General features: G+C 37.8%; 1 protein-coding gene across 1 annotated transcript in view; it reads right to left on the bottom strand.

Annotated features, from left to right (window-relative positions):
• CADPS (calcium dependent secretion activator) overlaps positions 1 to 14,398 on the bottom strand; it is a 445,139-nt gene that overhangs the window by 105,757 nt on the left and 324,984 nt on the right. Inside the window, 4 exon segments of the mRNA XM_039880531.1 lie at positions 2,815 to 2,883; positions 5,245 to 5,368; positions 5,786 to 5,849; positions 7,386 to 7,487. Coding sequence (XP_039736465.1) covers positions 2,815 to 2,883; positions 5,245 to 5,368; positions 5,786 to 5,849; positions 7,386 to 7,487 — 359 coding nt within the window.

Here is a 14,398-nt window from a genome sequence, read left to right as displayed (position 1 = left end):
TTCGAGAAGGAAGTAATTATGATTATGATGGTGGCTGAGAGTTGTTTGCCTAGAAGAGGCCTCAGAAATATCAAGCTTCAAACCCATCTCTGCTTTGATCTTAACTTTTAGGTCCAGTTTTACTCTATTCTTCTTCCTCAGTCCTTTCTCTCCATCACTGCCAGTATGATTTTTCTGGAGTGCAAATACCAAGCCATCTCCTTACTTAAAGAGCTTTTAGTGGGTCTCTATCTCCTTTGGAAAGTGAAACCTGTGGAACTGTTCCTTTGAAAAATTTATATGCATGCAAAAGTTGGCATAGGTTCCAGGTTAAGAAATTTTGGACCTTGAGATAGTCTGAACTTTGTATTATTGAGGCATATAAAGGCTTTGAGATCTTGCCTCCTGCTTACATTGCCATCATCAGCACCCAGTACTACCATCATTACACCCTGTTTTGCAACTGCTTTGAATTACAGAGTAATGAAAAGTGTGACCTCTGCCTGGGCTCCAATTCTGGCTCCATCTTATTCTTCTAGGAGTGTGTTATTTAACCTCTCTGTGTCTCAGTTTGCTCATCTATAAAATGAGAATAATAGTAGAATTTATCTCATTAGGGGTTTTGGGGATTAAATGAGTTAATACATATAAAGTACTTAATAGTCATACCAAGTACATAATACACACTGAATAAGCACTAGCTATTTTTATTAACTCTGTGGTTTTACATAATTGCAAATGTTACTTTTTCTATCTAGGATGCATCTCCACTTTCCAATACCAGCTCCCTTTCACTGATTCCAATTCGTCTTTCAAGATGAAGTTCAATCTTACCCCACCTTGTGAAGATTTCCATGGTTTTCTGACCAAGTCCTCTTATACATAACTGTACCAATTGGTGTTGCCACATACTTAATTTGTAATTTACATTTATGCACCCCCATTGGCCCATATGCTCCATAAGGTTAACAGCTGTTTTCTCTTGTTTATATAGTCCCTGGCTTTTACCACTATACCTGGCACTATGATAGGCTCTTTCATTAAACACTTGTCTAATGAATGAATTAATGAGGGAGTGAATAAATGAAAGAATACCTTCCCTTCCAGGGAGAGAAAGTCACATGTGTCTTGAACATAGGTTCGCGAGTCTTCAAATATTTATTGCCAGCTTGGTACTTGGTACTTGGTACTTGGTACTTGGTACTTGGCATGTGCTCAGAAATGCTTTCTGAGTTGATCTGACATACATTCAACTTTGATTAAATAAAATTTGTTTAATTTTGGTTAAATTATAATTATCTTTTGAAAATCCTTCAGAACTTAAAAATGATAATGAATACTATATATTTATTAAAGTTTTAAGTCAGAGCTTTCCTCACAATACGTTAGAAGTTTGTGGATTAAACAAGAAGAAAATGTGGATTAAACAAGAAGAGAACTTCCTAAGGCCTTTCATCTCGTGAAACTTCCAGCAAGGGCCCCTGTGGAGTCACCCTGTGCAGCATCCTGCCTCATCACATATACATACGAGAACAACACAAACAAAACTTCTCTCTGTCTTGGCTTATAGACATTCATCAAAGAACACAAACTTCTCAATAGGTAGAAAACAGAAAAAAAAAAAAAGGAAGATTAGTTTGGTTCAGTAACATTTTTAAAAGCACATGAGGCCAAATCACTGGAATCCTAAAACCGATGAAGTTCTGCAGCAAACCAGAATTCTGTTCCTTCAAAGCTTATACCTTTACAGAAATTCTACTCCATAAAGGTCACCATCTAATGGGCATGAGGTATATTTAGACAGCACAAATTAACTCCTTAAGTATTATTGCAACTCCACATCAGTCTTTGGGAGTACATACATTAAGGAGCTATTAAAAAAAACAAAAACAAAAACAAAAACGAAAACTAAATAGAACTCAGCAGTCCTGATAGTTTATAATGCATATACAGTTGGTTCACCTGCGTCCTTTTGATTCTCTATTTGAAAGAGAGAGCACGACAAGGAGAGAAGAGAGAGAGAAACAAGAACACATATGCAGGATTAATGAGCAAGTGGACCAAAATGCCCCCCACTTATGTGTGATACATGGTATTGGAAGAAAAGGTTGCCCTTGGATTCCCACCGCCCCGAAGTATGGGGGCCAGCAAAAAAAGGCTCCTTCACAGAGGTGGAAAATGCTGCGCAAATAGAAAATTAGTAAAATTAAGTTTATGTGAAATCAAGCTATGAAACATACACGAACTCTCCAAGTGACAATTAAGTCATATGTTCTAGCCAAAGCTTAGAGGACAAGGACAAGTCAAAATCTCGAGAGAACAAGGAAAAGCTTCCCAGCTTGAAAGAGAACAGACAGGAGGCAAATAAGATCTAATTTTTACAGAAAATGGACCTTATACCCACAATAGTTTAACATGTTAAACATGGAAAAGAAGGCGTGATTTTGCCCCAAACTGTCCTTTATCTGATACCTAACACATTGCTCCCAGCCGAGCTGCTACCATTTGGTTGTGTACCAGTGACAAGCACTTTACAAATTGGGGTTACACACAAGCAAAGTAAAAATGCATTCAGGTCACAGACAGAGAATAACTAAAAAACTTACAGACAAATCTGAGTTTATCACAAACAAATGGCTTAATTGTCTAACCTGTTTTAGGCTGATAAAAAGTGACTTGACTTCTCACACTGGGTTTCACAGACAGAATCAACAGACAAGCCAATGCTAAAAAACTTGAAGCAAGGAGAGTGAGTTGGTTTGGATCTGAATTTTCTTGAAATAATGAAAACAGAAAGAGTGAAGACAGCATGGCGAGGAGGTGGTAGGTACTCACGAATGGTTAAATCCATCACTTGGGAGGCCAAGCAGAAGACAGGATGCTCATACATTTCTCTCTTTTTCCCTATAAAAGAGGATTTGGGCATGCAAGAGGCTTAGGTCAGAGGTAAAGAGTTAAAGGTCATAGGTTAGAGGAAAACGTTACATTAGCTCAAAGGAAAATAGCCACAGAGTATTTTGGGATAAACACGGGATAAAAGAAAAAGGAGTTTCAAAATTGGAGATCTACTGGATTAACCATTCAGCATGCCGTGAGTCACGAGAGAGATTGTGACTATGATTTTACACGTCTCTTTAGAATTGTTTGCAAGAATACAATGACCAAAAACATTATGAGTAAAGGGAAACAGAATTTCATTGATTTAAGGCTCCAAGATACTAAGGATTTCAGACTTTAGTATCTAAGGCTCTTGAGGTATTTCTTCATAAACATAGTCTCCAGCAATATTACTACAACTTCTTTCCAAACTTCTCAGGGAACTAAGCTGTTAATGTTCACAGAGGGGCTCAAATGTAAAAATGGAAGATTTCTTTTCTGAGTGTAAGATCGGAACCTTGCAAAAGAAAGTTGTCTGGTAGTAATATCTTTAAAGCTGCAATGTCTCAGCCTACGGTGGACTATGTTCATGAAAGAAAACCTGATACATGCAGCCAGAGGATGTTGGGTTGTCCGAATTAACAATCCCAGCATGCTTTGAAATTGGTGTCACAGCCACTTTTGCAAAGGTAATGTCAAAAAGTGGCTGAGCCAATCACGAACAAAGAAGGAGAGAAGCAAAGAGAGCAGGTAGTGTGGAATGAGGTACTTCTCTGAAAAGAGAGTTGGAAAAAAAAGATTGGTTTCTTCAAAGAATCCCCAGACCTAAAAGTCACAGTGCGAAAGATAATTAACACAACCAAGAAGAATTGAGGCACAAAAGGAAATTACATACCAGCTGATCTACTTTGGAAATGAATGCATTTTTACTTACAGATCTTAAAGTTTGTTTTTGGATATATTTATCTGAAAGAAGAGAGCAGATCTTACCAAAAGACTAGTAATAGCTAGACCAAGACCTATGAGGCAGCAGCCATGGCAACCGACCGTTTCTTGATCCCATCCCATCTCTGGCCTTGCCTAGATTTATTAGGTATCCGGTTGACATTACCAAATCCAACCAATCATTATGTCCTGGGAAGGTAAATGCTGGAACAATTATTTGCTAATATAGCCCTTTAACGATCTTCTTGTTCCTTTATTTTAGTCACTCATTACCAAGTCAAGAGTTGATAAACATCCTTTTAGTGCCCAATTCTTAAGTGTTTCTCCCTGGATGCATAACAATGAATTCATTACCACTGGTACACAATTTGCATTGTCAGACAGACAAAATTGAGAGAAGAAGGACATGTAATGTACAGAACACTGTGAATTTGACATGATCTTAACCTAATTCTCTAAGGAAACAAGGACTTTGGCAGGGTAAGTGATGGGTTTTGGTGGTTGGTTAGGTCTTTTTTTTTTTTCTCCAAGTCATGTCCTGAAGGCAGACAATGGGCATTTGCTGGTCTTAGTCAGGTGTTGCACATGTGAGAGAACATCAGATTCCAGAATGCGGACACACTGAGTTTTGCACACAGAACTTCCACATTTATACACTTACACCACTGGTCAAGTTGGGTGTGGTTTTCAAATCACCCTATAGCAGCCAACAGGGTAACAATGAAAAGTGATTAATACCTTTGCAAATGAATAGGTCCCAAAGAACCATAACTTTTCAAGTAGACTTTATTCAAAGTGCCTTTTGGATGATTACTTGGTCATCAATGACTGCTTCTCTAAAACTTGAGAAGGCAGTGGTAACAACCACCCTAGGTCTAAAGTCACAAGAATGAATGAGATCTAAAGCAAACCAGGGGCCATCAGAGATGGCTGGACACTAACCTACCATCAGGTTTGAAATACTATGAAAGACAACCCTTTGAAAGTTCAAGGGACAGGAAAGAGTTAAGCAAAATCTTAACAGTTGCTTTAGTCAGTTCTTGTTTTACTTCTAATGCTATCAACACTGGACAACAAACAGCATTGTTTTCCTCTATTTAAAGAAGGTAGCAATCCTATAGAACATCTTTCATTGAAAAATAATAGCCACAAGCAAACTTAGGGCCAACACAGACTCTCAGAAGGACCTTAGTTATCTGATAATATCCCATGTTTAATATTCTTCCCCTACAAAGACTGATTCCTGAATGCCTCATTAATTTATTTATTTGGCCATAGCCAAGGAAGCTTTCACATTTCATGTGCTTTTAAGTTTCAGGTTAACATATTCAGATGGATCACTGTTTTCTGGTGCCCGTCAGAAAAGAGACACTTTCCCAGGGAGGTATACCAAATTAAAAAAAAAAAAAAGAAAAAAAAAATGGAGACAGAAGGGAGCCTTACCTTCGATTTTGGCATACTCTGATAGCCGAGAATAGTTGACTAATGCAGCCTGCTCTAGGCATTTACGGATGACTGTTTTTACCTCCTCTTGTGGCACTGGGGTAACAATATCTTTCATTAAAACCTTTAGGTGGAAAAAAAAGATTATTAAGATGGTTCAACCAAATCTGTTACTCATTTTTACTTATTAAAGAATTCAAGTTTAAAATTAGTTGTGTGCATCTTTGTGACTTAATATTGATCGAGAGTCATTGTTAAAGAGAAAACAGAATTGCAATGCACGGTTTTGATGGCAAAGCCTGTCCATGAATCGGGTATGGCTAGGAGCATACCTTCGATATATCCTAACTATTTTGGAGTCTGGAGATAAAATGCTCAGAATTTTGGCAGTTCCCTCATGTTTATTTTGATATTTGATGAATGGTAAACAAAACCTCAAAAAACAATTACAAACGAGGTCATTCAACCATAGTATTTCATTACATTTATGTTCATGTTGCTGATGATATATACGTAATTTGTCTTTTACTTTCATTCTTACCCTTTCCAGGAGTGAGAGAGTAGCTTTCAAAGCACCTTCAGGTCGACCAAATGGAAAGCAATACCTAAAAAAGAGAAAATTCTTCAAGCTGCCCATGTTAGCATGAAATATACTCAAATTTGATTCCTATAGCAACTCTCTCTGAGGAACTGAAAATGCTTTTTTATTTTGTCACATTGTGTTATGTTAATCTGAATTCACACCATATATGTGTGTATATAATGTATATATATGTGTATGTGTGAATAAGGACTAAAGAGAGACTCTGCAAATGTCTGCAGCAGTACAGAATATTTAGAGTGATGGCATAAGGCTCTGTTTAGACTTCTATTGCGAAGGAAAACCATTTGTTACCTCAAATGAGACCTTATATATTATTATAGAGACCAGCATTAAAAATTAGTTTAAATATGCTAAAATTCAAACACTCTTACTTAAATTCCTAAAGGACGAATGTAGGAAATAGTGCATTTTGAGCAAATTCATTATTCTGCTAATTGTCCTTCTTTGATTGTGGGTTTTAATTGTCAGTGGATTTTTTGTTATTGGTAATGCATCTTGCATATATAGTGTATGGTCAGTAACGATTTATCCAGGAGGATTTTGATGGCACAGATAGTACCAAGTCAGGTACCACTAGGAGTTCCATTGACTGTTTCAGGCTGTCATCACCCCTTTGGGACACAGTTCTTCATGGTACAAAGGGACCAAAATGGGCTACTTATACTCAGACTGTTCTATGTATGCATCGTCCTTCTTCCACTTGCTGGCTGGGTGGCCTGGGGCAAGTACCTTAACTTCTCTCAACCCCAGTTCACCTTTTGTTTAAAGGGGGATTATAATAACTATCTTACAAAATTGCTCTGAGAATAAAAAAATGAGTTAACGCTTATCCAGCCCCTAGCCCTGTATATGATAGGAAGTGTTTAATAAAAAGGACCAATTGATTATGCTACTATAAGTGCTATTATTATTTTTGAGTTACTATTTCAGGATCTCTGGTCCAGAACACCAGCACAGCATTAGAAATGTCTAATTTGTCCCAAGAGAGAAGTGGGCTGTGTGGTACAAGTTTCAAGTGTTGAAACTGCTGTCTGTCTCAAGTGTGTGGGGAAGAGTCACTCTGCCAATGCCCATCCAAGTTTCCTTCTTTCTTGGAGTAGCCAGCAAGTCCTGTTTCTGAAGTAATGGAGAAAGTGGAGATTCTCCTATAGATGCCACTGCCTTCCTTCTCTATTCATGTGATCTGATCTTTCACTGTTTCACTGACAGCAGGATTTTTCACCGTTTCATTTTGGAACCTCAAAGAAGCTTCAAGTTCAACTTTTTAAACAGATTTTTAAAACATTAGATTGATGAACAAGATCAGCTTTCACACGGAGGGAGGGCTTTGTTTCTTTGATGGAAATAAAATGAACTTAAGATTTCAAAGTCTCCTAGCTATTGTGGAACCCTATCCTATTGGTTTGCTTTTCCATTCAGTTATTTATAAATATCCAGTGTGTACCTGATTGACTTATAGGTTTAGAAAAATCAAGACTTTTATTTACCCCTCCCCCGTGTCACCCTCCTAATAAGTCTCTCAGCCCCAGAGCCTTACCTAAAATGCGTAATCTGGTTTTCCAGCAGAACGCGAAGTCTCTCTTTGATTTCTTCAAAACGTTCCTTTTCTTCAACAGTCACAGTTCCGATTCCATCGGGCCTGAAAAAAGACATGTCGTGAAGTGACGGGAACCTCATATGCTGACACCATCAAATCAAATTTCTAGCAGGAGGAAACTGTCCATTATAGAAGAACAACTACAATGATAGATGTGACCTTAGGAGAAGTCCTGCTTTTCAGTGCTGGCTACTAAAGGGGATGGGGTTTTTTGGGGTTATTGTTTGGAGACATTTGTGAAATTGTCGTTCATTTATTGTTAAATAGTAAGATGTACAAACTAGTGGCCTGACTTTTCAGCTTCTAGACTTTCTGTTTGTCTCACAGCTTTTTAAAAAATTTGAACTGTTTGCCAACATTTTTTTAAATTATTAAAGTTTTATAATACAATTCTCTTGAAAATTTGGAACACTTGACATTAATAGACGAGTGCAACTAATATCTTCCTCAGCTAGGGCAGGCACTCACCTACTCCACACCTCTAATTTGCATTACCTGTCTCTTATAGGTGCTTAGATTTGGGATCCCTGAATTATGTACACAGACTGCTTTGAAAACCAGATGCCTTATACAAGTGTTTGTTTTTTCCCAATGTTAAATATTCTTAAATGACTCAATTTCTAGCTTCTAATTATAGATATTCAGGTTAATTTTAACACTCATGTATTAACTGAAGAACAAATTACAAGACATTGTAAAAAATTACAAGACATTGATAAAACAAATGAAAGAAAATGCACATGATATACATGATGAAATATTATTCAGCCATAAAAAAAAGGAAATTCTGCCTTTTGCAACAATATGAATGGACCTCGAAGGCATTATGCTAAATGAAATGTCGAATAGAGAAAGACAAATACTGTATGTTCTCTCTTACACATGGAATCTGAAAAAGTCAAACTCGTAGAAATAGAGAGTAGAATAGTAGAATGACCTGAGGGGTGGAGAAAATGAGATGTTGACCAAAGAGTACAAACTTGCAGCTACAGGATGAATAAGTTCTAGGGATCTAATGTCCAGCATGGTGACAATAATGAATAGTAATTTATTATATACTTGAAAGTTGTTAAGAAAGTAGGTAATAAATGTTCTCACCACACATAAAAAATGGTGATTATGTCAGGGAATGTAAGTGTTAACTAATCTTATTATGGTAATCATTTCATAACATATACATGTATCAAATCAATTCATTGCATAACTTAAGCTTACATATATTATATGTCCACATCTCTCAATAAAGTTAAAAAAAGTAACAACTACTTACGATGTTTTCAATCTTAACAAACAATTGCTCATTTTACTAAAAAGAACCCTAGCATAAATAAATGAATTTCAGTTTAATGACACTATTCTCATGTTTCTAAATCACCATTAGGGTCACACGTATTTTCTCTATTTGGTTTGGACCATTCAAGTTGAAAATATAAAGAGAGGCTGCATATTTATAGCCCAAATTTATCTGTGCCAAATTAGACGTAGGATAATCTGACCCCTTCAAAAACTCCAGCTTCCCAGATCCGTAGTGACTTGTTTTGACTACTGCCTGAGCCAGTTTGCAGATTGGTGCGTCACCATGAAACTTCTATTGGAACATTCTTCAGTTTGCAAATGTAAGTCATCTTGAGACCAAACAAATGGTCTTATTTATAGGCCTTCTCAAGGATCCAGCATAAGTTGGGAAAATCCTGTATACTAGACCAGTCTGACTACACAAAAGACTTGGCAAATGATAGCAACGTACCTCCTGTTAGGGGTTAATTGGTCAGCTTCCCGTCTTTTAAAATACTAAAAATGCCCCACTTGGAAAAAAAGAGAGAAAAATTCCCCTCCCCATCTTAAGAAAAGAAAAGAAAAAAAAAACCACTAAACAGTAAAATCCTATTATAGTCCATTTGTTCACAATCCCCTGAACTTAGGGAAGAAAGAAGGTAAAATGGTAAATATCAGGTAGGCTGTTGGATTCTATGAATGTGCCCTTATTTTCTAATTTCCTGGAGAAATTTCAAACGTTAATTTACAAGTTGACTATAAAAAATGTTTTTAACATGAAATGTCCATAAATCTGTAGTTAAATCTCTGAATGAATTCATTGGCCCCCACAAAATACACGTGACACTTTCTGTTGTAAATTCTCATTTTTCTATTATAATCTACAGCTTCCTTTAACTGTAGCTTCTGGATTTTTACACAAAATTCAGCTTGCTGATGCCCTGAACACATGTTTATCCAATTGGCATATGCAGGCACACACTCAATTTGGAAAAAAGGCAGCCATTTTAAACATTTTGTTTCTTAGCAGGGAATTAACCTAGAGGAAAGCGGCATTAATTATAATTTACAAGTCAGAGAGGAGTTTATATATCACAAGAAAAGGCCAGGAAACTGCTTAACATGGGCAGCCCAGAGATGTCTGTGGCCGTTATTGGAAGATAAACCTCTCTGAAGAAAATCATTCATTCCTTACCCAACAAGTCTTCTAAGGCAATTAGGCCATTAGAAGGCAACTTTGAGGTTTGTGTTTGAGAAGATAAAAATTAAACATTTAGTGCACGCCTGGCTTTCTCAGTTAATTCTCACTACAAAGGGTATTATCACAAATGTAAAATTTGATTATTTTTCCCTTTTTTTCTGATGACTCATATTTGTAATTATTAAAGGAATCCGATAGCTACTTCCGTTTCCCTGACAGCCTCTCCGTGGACTACTTTCTGAACACTGTTAATCTCACTATTCAAAAAAAGTTAATGGCTAAAAATTATTGTTGTAGTCTTTCTTAAATTTGCTGCTTAATTGCCTATGTCAGTGTGAACAGTTTTATTTTAAAATAAATGAAACAAACTAACTTCATGTCTGTAAGGCGCGTAGTACAGAGTTAACCCTCCTCCCCCCAAAAAAACTCAGGTGATTAAAAAAATAATGATTTGACAACAAATGCAAATTTGTTTGTAATTTCCAGAATTGCTCTGAAATGGTACTGGTAACAGCGGGTGCTTTTTTACAAAACGAGAAAGAAACGTGCAGGAATATGATCTGTCAAAGATCACAGGTTGTAACTATCAGGTAAAAAGCAAAAATATCCTTCTTTTACTTCACATAATTATTTTTGAAAATTCTGTCAAACATCAGTTTGTTTTCTGTGACCCCTGGAATTTGCCGATATTAATTGTACAGGTTTATATAGTTTCTATAGAGCTGCTAACTGAAAAATCCTGGTTCAGTATTTTGGGGGAGCACTGTTCTCACAGAAGCAATAAAATACTTTTTCTAGAGCAGTGGCTCTCTGACCTAAGCACCTCAGAATCACCTGGAGGGCTTGAGAGATCCAGTTCCTGGGCCCTACTGTCTAGTTTCCAGAGGAGTAGGTCTGGGGTGGGTCCTGAGAATTTGCATTTCTAACAAGCTCTCTGGTGCTACTGATTTGGAAACCGCACTTCTAGAACCTCTGCCCTAGAGCAAGAAAATGGCATATTTGATTCAGGGTTGCCAATTTCCCTTACATTGGAGTGAGTTTGGAACCAGAGATCTTTTCCAAGTACACGGTCCACTTGTAAAGCTAGGAATCGCTTCCAAAAGTGGCTTTTGCGCTGTTCCCAAGGTGTCATTCCAAGCAGCGCGGGTTGCAAAATAGATAGAAAACCTGTATTGGTGTCTCTCAGAAGCCATGCTTTGTTGTTGTTGTTGTTGTTTTTCTGGAAACATTTGGGGGTGATTCTATAATTGTCATAAAACTGGCTGTGCATCTTGTTCCTTTCTCGATACTTTTAGGAGTCACAAGGAATGAAAGAAGAGGAGGAATAAAGTTGGATTTTAAACTCCTCGCTCGTAGATTCTAAGCTGAGATGCATCTTTACTCAGAACACAAGTCTGGGAGCTTGAACACCCCCATCCTCTTGTTTCCTGACTGGGGCCTTTTTTGTCCTCTTGTGCTTGTTTTTGGCTTTTACCATCCACTGCCACTTCTAAAAAGCATCTGAATTTCCTCTGGAGGAATGACCTTGGCGGCATTGTGGATGCCCTTGGGGAAAGCGTAAATTGAGGTGCCTATTCTCCCGCTGTTAATGCTGTAGGCCTTTCTACAGGCTAGTTCCTCCTTTTCATGGTCACTCTGTACTGTACTATGACTCAAGCTCAGCCAACTTGATACTCTTTTCTGGAATCCTTACAGTGAGTAAATGATGCAGGATAGAAGAAATAGGTGGAATTTGCTTGTCCCAGCAGCTATGCCCTGACTATACTGTCCTCACAGGTCAGTCGTTCTTAAGTTTTGGCTGTACTTTTTAGAACTGTGTGAGGGCTTTGGAAAGTCCCAACCGCAGGCTCTGATTCAATTTTCCTGAAGCAGGGCCTAGACGTTGTCATGTGCAAAGCTCCTTAGGTTATTCTAATGTGTAGTTGAGAGTGGAAAAATACTGCTTTGGTCTCCTTTCCTACTTTCCCCATAGCTGCCAGGATTCCAGTTTTCCCCTCCCATTCCCTGAGGCTCCCAGCAGCATCCCAATAAACTCCCTTTTGTTTAGATGGTCCAGAGTTAGTTTTTGTTACTTACATTGAACTGATATAAGTTCATACAGGACATGTCCCCTCCTTTCTCACACTCCTAAATTTAGTGGAAGCACTGTTGCCTTTGGACCTAGGTTTAGAAACACACACACACACAGACATGCAGACACAGGCTCACACAAAGGAAATGTGGTCCCTTGTCTTTGGTTCCACCTAACTGTGCACTGGCTAACAACTCCCTTCTTGTATATCATGATCTCGCAAACCTGATACAATATGCAGGTCAAGTGCAGTCATTTTTGGAGCCCTGTCGATAACTGGGAGCTCTTCCACCTGCAGGCCATCACTGGAGCCAGAAGTGGGTCTCTCCGGCCACAAAAGACTATATCGCATCTGACACAGCAGGCATCTCTGGAATCCACCTTTCAAGTTTTCGGCAAACCATTTTCTCACTGTCCTTCACAAAGTTGACATTTTCGGCAGCATGATAGGAAAGATGTCATGTCGGCTGCTCTTCAAGTTCTTGTCACAGTGGTTAGCACCAGTTCTGTCATCTTCACTCTCCTCACAGTCTCCCATCTTGAGCCATGTCACAAATAATAATATATCTAGAGTTGTGTTTTTCTTTTTTTTTCTGTCAGATTGAAAATACCATAACCCAGCTGCCATCCTTTAAGTTACTAGATATGCAAACTGTTTTCCCTTTCCCCAAATGCTTCTGAGCTAGAGCTTATTAATTAATGTCTATTATAAGAATAATCCAATATGATTAAGTACTAGGCTTTTAGTGTGAAACATTTTATTTCGCTATTTGAAAGTAAGTATAAACAATCTAGTGAAAGAAATCAAGCTGCAGTGTATCTTCTGAAAGTGAATTTATCTCTTTGGGGTCATTAAACTGTCCCTACACACCCAGGTGAATACAGACTCCTAGCATTTAATTATCCTGCTAGCGCACTTCTCCACATTATGTTGATAGCTGGGCCACAAAATCCTCATTTGGACGGTCCGATATCTTTTCAAGAAGGTCAGGTTACTAAATTAATCCGAAGCCTACAATTGTTGATGTGTTCTGATATTGCATCTATTTGGTGTTCAAGTGCAGAATCCAGGTGTAAAATCCAATCCAGGTGGATTGGATTCAACAAAAAGAGGAAAGAATGTCTGGTCCACCTCTACATACAGCCAGCTTTAAGCTCCAATCACTACCAACAAGGGGTAAAACTCCAGCTGAAGCGGGAAGATACTTTCTCTCCAAATGCAAATGTCCACATATGCCGGTGCAGGCACTGTAAACATGATATATTCTCTCTCTCCAAATGGATGCATGCCTGCAGACCGCATTATGGATCTATGAAAATGTCCTTAAACAAGCACGATAACTGAATCCTACTTGCAACTAAATTGTTCCAGCCCAGAAACATGACAGTTTAAAGGGCCAGTGTGGGACAGAATATCTTAGTAATGTACCTTGCAATGCTCCCTAAATGGAACGTTTGGACCAAACACACTCTGGCAACCTTTCTCCTTTCATTTTAATTGACTTCTCCTAGCAATTCTTTATCCTTACAACTTTCAGAATGATACCTTTGAATTTAATCCTAGCACGGAATATTTTCCTTTCTGTCTTTCAAGTGGTTAATAATTACAAATTGAAGATAGCACCGAAGCATTATAGTTTCAAAAGAGAATATCTCTGCTTGTTCATCTGGATGGTTTGTATAATCTCTAGGTTAATTATAAATTGTAATTAGGACTCTCGTATCCCATGGTCACTGCTTCATTAGGAAAGCCCAGCTTTACCCTTTCCTTCTTCTCTCCCTCCAGCCCATGCCCTTTCTAATTATGCCCTGACGCCCTGGGGCTCAGACACGCTGCTAAAACAAATATATCAAAGTGTTTGTATCACAAAGAGTAAGATAGGATGCAACAACAAGCAGTTTCTACAACATTACAAGTGTGCAATGAAGTTCCTTGGGGTTGGCTATCCGTCGTTTTGTAAAAAAAGGCCTGGAGATGGCAAAAATGTTACCAGTAAGGTCTTTACTGACTTGTTTACTCTTTTTCTAAACATGTAGCTATAATCCAGCAATTTTGGAGACTGTCTAATATAAGGATGGTTGTGATTGAGAAGTCTCTCCTGACTGAACAGTCTCCAAGAATATGGATGCTATTGACACAAGCACATTAGTCAAAGTGGCTCAGGCTAGATCCAAGCACTGAATGAAGCAAGAACCTAACAAATGATTAGAAAAATGGTATAACATGTATGCAATTTCTTTTTTTAAAATATGTTTTATTTTTCAATTATAGTTGGCATACAATATTATATTAGTTTCAGGTGTACAACATAGTGATTAGACATTTATGTACCTTATGAAGTGATGACCCCAATAAATCTAGTTATGGGCAATTTTGAAAATTGGTATTATATAGATTTTTTTCTT

This window comes from Pteropus medius, unplaced genomic scaffold (genome assembly GCF_902729225.1).
Source record: "Pteropus medius unplaced genomic scaffold, Ma_sr-lr_union100, whole genome shotgun sequence".
In the NCBI taxonomy this organism is placed as follows: Eukaryota; Metazoa; Chordata; class Mammalia; order Chiroptera; family Pteropodidae; genus Pteropus; species Pteropus medius.
This window is presented reverse-complemented; position numbering and strand designations above follow the sequence as displayed.